General features: G+C 44.4%; 1 protein-coding gene and 1 long non-coding RNA gene across 11 annotated transcripts in view; one reads left to right on the plus strand and one right to left on the minus strand.

The window, feature by feature from the left end:
- Positions 1 to 389, minus strand: part of LOC109293245 — a 2,484-nt gene extending 2,095 nt beyond the window's left edge. The window contains exon 1 of the long non-coding RNA XR_002096274.1: positions 65 to 389. This is a non-coding gene — a long non-coding RNA (uncharacterized LOC109293245). The remainder of the gene's footprint in view (positions 1 to 64) is intronic.
- MSI2 (musashi RNA binding protein 2) overlaps positions 65 to 7,575 on the plus strand; it is a 414,613-nt gene continuing 407,102 nt past the window's right edge. For all 10 annotated transcript variants that reach the window (XM_019511070.1, XM_019511066.1, XM_019511067.1 and 7 more), the window contains exons 1-4: positions 65 to 163; positions 525 to 606; positions 1,269 to 1,353; positions 5,511 to 5,552. In XM_019511070.1, the coding sequence (XP_019366615.1) occupies positions 73 to 163; positions 525 to 606; positions 1,269 to 1,353; positions 5,511 to 5,552 (300 nt within the window). In that variant the 5' untranslated portion in view covers positions 65 to 72. The remainder of the gene's footprint in view (positions 164 to 524; positions 607 to 1,268; positions 1,354 to 5,510; positions 5,553 to 7,575) is intronic.

Raw genomic sequence — 7,575 nt, forward strand, 5'->3', positions numbered from 1 at the left:
CCGCCGCCCCCTGCTCCCGCTCCCCCGCGCTCCCACTCTCTTCCTTGTAGCTTTTGCAACTTACCCGTCAAAATGGCCGATCTGACATCTGTGCTTAACTCTGTCCTGTTTTCTTCTTCCAGCAAAATGTTTATCGGAGGCCTGAGCTGGCAAACCTCACCAGGTAAGGGGGCCCGGGGCCGGGGGGCGCCCCCCGCCCGCCCGCGGCTGGATGGCCCTTTGTTAGCCCGCCGCACTTGCCCCTCGCCATCGCGCTCCCCCCGCGCTCACTTCTCCTGTGCAAGGTTACACATCGCCCTGTCCCCCCCTTCCCTGGCAAAGCCTTTGTCGAGTCCTCTATTCGACCTCAAATGGGCGCGCGCCTTCGCCCGCCGCCCCCCGCCCCAGCCCGCTCCCCGCCGTCCCCTCCGCGGGTGCTGGTCCCCAAAATTGCTGGTATTATTATTATTCTCCTCCTTGTTTCTCCTCTCCCACCTCTCTCTCTCTTTCTCCCTCCGGCTCTCTTTTCCGCTTTTTCTCCACAGATAGCCTTAGAGACTATTTTAGCAAATTTGGGGAAATCAGAGAATGTATGGTCATGAGGGACCCCACCACGAAGCGTTCCAGGTAAATCCGCCTCTTGGTTTTTGTTAATGAGTTTCCGAGTTGGAAAGTTGAGATGCGATGATGTGCATCTGTGTGTTGCCTCTGCAAAAAAAAAAAAAATAAATAAAAAAGTCTCTAGAAATAAGCCTGGGCTGAGTGGGAAGGGTCCTTGCCTTTTTTTTACCATTATTATTTCTCAACTCCCAAACGCTAAATAGCTGGAGAGTAGGAAATGGGACCGGACTCTGATGCCCGTTTGCTTCGGTTTCCGTGCAGACCGTGGCGTTTTTGCATCTTCCCATTTTTTTTTTTTTTTTTTTTTTAAATTAATGATGGGGTGTCCCAAATCGAGCAGCCCCGCGGCCGGCTGCGCCGCGCGGAGAGTTGCGCTTGGTATTTTTTCGAGTCCTTGCGGCTTCCCCTCTCAGGTGATCCCATCCTTAGCCCAGGATCAAACAAAGCCCGAATTGGGGGTAGAAAGGTGAAGCGGGGTAGGACCGGAGAGGCTCGGGTTGTCTCCTCCCTCTCGAACCTGAGATTTGATTGATTTTTGCCTCGGAGGAGGGGGTGGCACAGAAGGAAACGGCCGTTTATTGATGTTTTGGGTTTTGGCAAATTTCTGTCTAGTTCTTATTTTTTCTTTTTTCCTGTCTCCCCCACCTTGTTCTTTTGTCTCGTTTCAGAGGCTTCGGTTTCGTTACGTTTGCCGATCCGGCAAGTGTAGACAAAGTATTAGCTCAGCCCCACCATGAATTAGACTCCAAGACGGTATGTTGTATGCCTTGTTGTTTTAATGTGTCCTTTATTTCCTGCAATGTTATGGCTGTGACAGGCTCATTTAAAGGGACAGTGCCCTTTTTGTTCGGTTTGCTGGAGCTGCAGCGATTTGGGTGGCTTTTCAAAGCAGCGTCAAAGTGTCGCTGAGCTGGAAGTTCATCCCGGTGATCCTTGCAGAGTTCGCTTTTGACCGGTAAAAGCTGGAACTTTTCTTTTTTTGTTCCAACTTTCCTGCCTCCAGTGACGAAGGAGATCTGGCGGCTTGTCCTCCGGCCCCGAATTATAAATCACCCAACGGTGAAATGAACCATTTTTTTTTTTTTTTTTTAAAGGTTAAAACTAACTTTCTTTTGTGAGTAAAAGAGAAGCTGCTTCTGGGGTGGGGGGGACTTCTATTTTTGGGTCTGGGATCACACGTGTTCCTGAAGTCCTCCCAGTCTCACCTCCCCAAAATCATTGTTTTTTGGGGGGGAATCCCCCAGTCTGCCACACAGGGGTGTTGTGAGACTTGGGAATTTAATAAATGAAAAGCACTTTAAGGGGAAAGGTGCTATGGGAAGACTGTGTGTCATTTCTGCCAAGCTTTCCAGTGTAATCAGTCCCCAGTGGATCATGGGGGAAAATGCTCAGGAGATTCGGCCTATTTTTTTTTTTTTAAATACATATTTTTTTTCCTTTTAAAAGAAAAAAGACCAGAAATATGCAAGTAAAAGCCCTAAACCTCGCATGGCATTTTTGGTATCGGGTCCAGCAGTAGATAGCAAGATACGCACGTAGATAGGCCTTAGTTTCATCTTGCTACCCAGTGCTTTGCCAAAAGTGAAGTTTGTGCATTGCTACTTTGTTTCAGTGATGAGCCTCAGCAAACCTAGCACAAAAAAAAAGGATACTGGTAAAGGTCACCATGGCTTTTGGTACCGGGCTGTCTGCAGAGAGGAGTTTGGGGAAGGCAGGGAGGACTCGTACTGGTTTAACTGTCTGCTAAAAGTGTCAAGTGTTTTTTATTTTTTCTTGTTTGCTACCGTGTTTCGTGGCTCGTGTTCTGGATCTTAATTTGCTTTCTATTGAATTTTCACACGAGCACGCTGGTTGGAGGGGGCGGTGGCTTAACGCTGCTAAAATTTGGGGGGGGGGATGAATGCAGTGAATGAAAAAGAAGGCAAGAGCCAGGCACGCCAAGCCCGGTATATATTTTTTTATTTGCTCGAACTTGCTTGCAAACCAGCCAGAAGGAAACAAAACCCTTTCCAGAAGCAGGTGGACCGTAGTGTTTTAATTCGCCCCACAAACTGTGCTGGGCTTGTCTGAACACGTAGCCCATGCCTTCACATTCCTTAATAATTTGATTTGGGGTTTAATCAGATATGGCAAGATAACTGATTCAACTGTGCTCCTGAGATTAAACTCTCGCCAGACTCCTGCTGGACAGCTATATTCGGTTTATTTTATTTATTTATTTATTTGTGTGTTTTAGACGCGATAAGTTGAGATAAAAAGAGGCCAACGTTTTGTGAATGAGCTTCAAATCAAAAGCAAACCCTAGGAGGCCCCTCCAAATGGTTTTTGGCTGTATCTGAAGACCCTCCCCTGCCTTGACCCCGCATCGCGGTCGAGTCGCTGGCATGTATGAACGTGCTCTCGGGCAGGGGAGGGGCAAAGAAATGGACCAAGACAAATTTCCATCAGTCTCAATTATGCTGTAGTGATTGAATCCACTTAGAGAAAGCAAGAGAGGCAATTGCACCGAAAGCCTCCATCCCAAAGTACATCCACCCAAGTTCTCCCTCCGCCCTTTATCTGTAGACATATTATAGTAACTGTTCTTCAGCATAACATAGCATTTGACTCTGTTTCAACGTTCAGTACAGGAGGCCGATCGGTTGGGTATTGGCATGGAAACGGCGCTCTTGTTTACAGTTACGTTAAAAGCTTTGTTTAGGTAATGGCCTATATCAGAAATAGTATTATAGTCATTTCCTAGAGGACTTGTAGATACAGTAAGTAGAATTGTACCTAACTAACTAATTTTTTATTTATTTTTATTTTGTTGTGGTAGAAGTTTGATTTATTTATTTATTTTGGTTGGTATTTCAATAGTTGACAGGGATGTGCAAAAGGTACGGATTTGCCACGCTGAACGTATGACTCCACTTTCAAAGGGTGATGGGGTTTAGCCCAAAGTTTTGCCCAATGCGTAATTATTTGCAATGAGTGGTGTAAAGAAGCCTGTGCTTTGAGAACTGGCCTTCAGAAATGGATGTGCTGCTTCAGCATCTGATGGCTGTTCTGATTTTATTGATTGATTGATTGATTTATTTATTTATTTTTTATTTTATTTTTTTTTTTGCACTGATGTCTTTTTGGCATGATTGGAGCTGTGCTGGGGGGTTGACTTTTTTGGGGGGCGGGGTGGATATTCTGATTTTTAAGGCAAAAACATGTCACTTTGAGAGCTGATGTAACATCATGCATACTTGCTTCTCTCTTTGGGTATCTCAATGGAAAATCCACACCTGTTGTATTTCCCTGGTAGACAAGTACCTAGTCAGTGCTGAATATATTTGTAGATCATGTTAATCTCTCTGAAAAGGTTAGCTTTCTAGATAAAGGATTTGACTTTTGATGCTTTTTGAACAATAAAGTGGCATATAATCACTCATTTCTCAGGTATACGTGGAAAAAAAAAAAAAAAAACAACCCCCAAACAACCAGACAGTACATTTGTACCTAATATAGGCAAATTAATTTATCAGTTAAGTGTCAAATGATTGACCCATTTACAACTTGGCATTCATTGATTAAAACCAGTAGTTAAATGGAGTTGCATGGTGCTTATCTATCACTGACATCCCGCCACCAATGCCTCTACCAAGTGGAACATCTCTGTTCCTACGTAGTATAAAAAAACTATCCATAACAAAATCTGAAATTAATATTCCACTAAAAAAGGCTTTTATCTCCAAGTATGCCTTAACAAAAGTATGATCAAAGTTTGATGCAAAGAAAAGTAGGCACCGAAAGCTCAGCAACATACAGGGTTTGCTACTTCAAGCTATCCCTCTTCCAAACTTTTTATTTAGATGCCTGCGTGCAAAAGAACAGTGGGAAATCAGCAGCATACAGACATATTATTATGTAAAGGGGCCATTTAAGAGGCATTAGTGTTAAATTGATTATTTTGTTTGCATCAAAACATGAATCGCTGGTGATGCCTCCCTCTCTCCTTCCCCCCATTCACCTTGGATGGCAGGAAACAGTCACCATCTCAGGGTGGCTCACTGAAAAGTTGTTTCAAAATTGCAAAACTGGCTTGGTGAATCGAGGGGGGGACACCCTTTGCGACTTGCCAACTGAAATGCAGAATAAAGGCGTCTAAAAATAAGGCGTCGTGGGATGAAACCAGGGTGTTTTCTTGCTTGCTGTCTCAGTGGCATTGAGGTCTCCCTTAAGATCACTTAACGTGGCTCCTTCATAGAAACCCTGAACACATCTTTTCAGGATGTGGATTTAGAAATAGGGTTGGGTTGTTGTTGTTGTTGTTTTTGAATTTTAATTTGAAGTGTCCCTTCACAGTTGTTTTTTCTTTTTATTGTCCACCTGTGTTTTGTAAAGCAGATCCATCAGGAAAGCAATTAGAAAAAATAATCTTGCAGTCATTTGAACACGCTAGTCTTAATCATTCGCTTTAAATCATTTGGCTTGCAGTGTATCTGTTTTTTTGGGGGGAGAGTAAGTGCGTGTGGGGGAACCATTAACCACCCCTCCCAGAACCTGAAGGACATTTGCTTTTTAAGAAATATTCTTTCCAACTCTCTGTCTCTACAAGCAGTCTCCAGACTATGCAAGTAGCATTCGGTGTTTGGTGGCGAGCCCAAAGAGTAGCACAGAGCCCCTCGTGTACCAAAGGAGCTGCAGGCTAGAATACCCTGTGCATGGCTGATAGACGGGATCAGTTTTCTTCCCTTTCCTCCCCCACCCCAAACTAAAAAAAAAAAAAAAAGGACTTGATTCTTATCAGCTCCCGATTTGCTCTTGATGACCCAGCCTTCTGAATGCTAAGCCTGAGAAATGAGAGATTAATAATTCAGGGGTTTAAAAACAAAAATACCAAGCTAGCATGTTGATTTTCCCCTTTTCTTTTTCCTCAGATTGACCCTAAAGTTGCATTTCCCCGACGAGCACAGCCTAAGGTAAGTAGGAGGATCAATAATAGGATTTTAGGCACACAGAGAGTCATTGTTGCCAGGCAGTTCAGGTTTCAAACAGGGAATTGGCAATGAAAGCTTTTAAAGCTGGAGCGCATGGCGTCTTAAGGGTATCAGCATATGGCTGTGAAACTACAGGAGAGCTGCTTTGTGCGATATTACATGTCTCTAGTTTAACCATCTCCTTGCAGAGTCCCAGCCATTATGTCTGGCTGAAGGAGCCTGAGGTTTTCCTGGTCCGACCAGGGCAGTGTTGCTCCATGACTTGGAGCTGGTGCCAGATTTTGCTCAAGGTATCGGTGCAGGGTCTCGGAGGAACGCTCGGCGTAAGGGCAGACTCCGGGCTGGTTGGTAGCCGAATGGCCGGGAATAAATCTCTGCCCTTCCTTCTCTGCCAACTTTTCCGCACTGTGTTTGGCTGCTCGTAAGCCGTGGGTAGCGAGCGCCCGATTGGCCCGACGCTCTGAACTGTCCCGAGCGCTCTGTTGAGTCTCTGTGAAAATGGAGAAACAAAGAGCCTTAAGTCTCTCATCCTTCCAGTCTGCTTGGATAAGTGACCTGCCTTCTTACAGGGCACTTTTGTTATCATGCGGTTGGTTTCCACGTTGGGACAAAGACACTTTAGCCATGTGCGGAGCCGCTTTTGTCTGCACGGTCTCTCTGCAGTGTCACTTGGTGCTGGAGGACCTGCTTTGTGGAGTTGAACCGGCAGCCCTGTGTAGCCAAAGCATCAGATCAGTTTTCCCGTCCAAATGTGCAGTCAGTTAACTTGATTTTTTTGAAGTCTGAAAGAGATTTTCTCCAATTGACTTTCCTCTCTCTCTTTATTTGTCTTGAGACTCCACTGAACGCCCCCCCCCCAACCTAACGACTTAATTCATCTGGTGGATAACATTTGTATATACTGTAGTTGACTTGGATTGCTTCTGTATTCTGTTCTTGTACCGCCCCGTCATTAAGAAGTTGTAGACACAAGCAAAAAGGGAATTGTGGCTGGAATTGGATGTAGAGAGGCTGCCTAAACAAATTTAACTTAATACTTTTATTGTATATAATCCCTCGCGAGAGCGAGCAATTTAATCGTGTTTGGAACTATAACATTAAATACCGTGTAAAACACACATCCAGGAAAAACAGTGTGTAATTTAACTACTCTGAGCATTCAGCAAGAGGAGGAATAGCAGTTTAGGGGGAAAAAAATCTGGAGGCAGGATTTCAGACTAAACAAATATGGTGAAACCTCTCCTCGAGCGCTTCGACTTTCATAAGATGTAGCTAATACGAATTGGTGACGAAAGAGAGGACGGGCGTATTTGTGTCCCGAGCAAAGAGTTTCTGTTTTGCAGAGTTTTATAGCTTTGGGATTATGTTGTTGGATTAGTGTAGTGTTTCCAACCGTGCATTCCTTAAAAGTTGCAGAAGCCCTAACTAGTCTCATAATTAAAGCACAGAAGCCATCCTGCTTTGTAAGAAGTCGTTCCCCCTCACTTTTTCAAAGGCCTCTTCACATTTCCAATGGTCTTCGGTTACCAAAGCTGCCTGTACCTTCAGTATTGTTTGCAGGAGCTTATAACAGAGCTGCTAAACTTTCCCATATGACTTTTTTTTTTTTTTGCTCAAAACAATAACAAAACAAGGAGCTTGTCTTCTCCTGCGCAGCTGAGATGAAATTGCTATTATTGCCAAAAATATCCTGCCACCCAAAAAATGTGAATGCAAAATCAGGTCATCTTTGCTTAGTGGATTTGCTGCTGTTGTTGTTGTTTTGAAGTGTTGTTTTTGGTTGGTATTACATGTCTTTTCAGGTGCAGAGCAAATGATGAAACTTAGGTAGGCTTCCAGTATTACAGCAAAACCACTTTACAGGGAAAGGTTGACAGATTTTGTCTAGGTTTATTCCTGTTTGTTTGTAGTCGGTTCTCACTAGGCCACTGACATTTCTGATGGAGTATGTGGTGTGTGTGTCTGATTGTTGTTGGGTTTTTTTTCGGGGGGGGGGGGGGGGGGG

This window comes from Gavialis gangeticus, unplaced genomic scaffold, assembly GCF_001723915.1.
Source record: "Gavialis gangeticus isolate Ggan-Ray unplaced genomic scaffold, GavGan_comp1, whole genome shotgun sequence".
Classification (NCBI taxonomy): domain Eukaryota; kingdom Metazoa; phylum Chordata; order Crocodylia; family Gavialidae; genus Gavialis; species Gavialis gangeticus.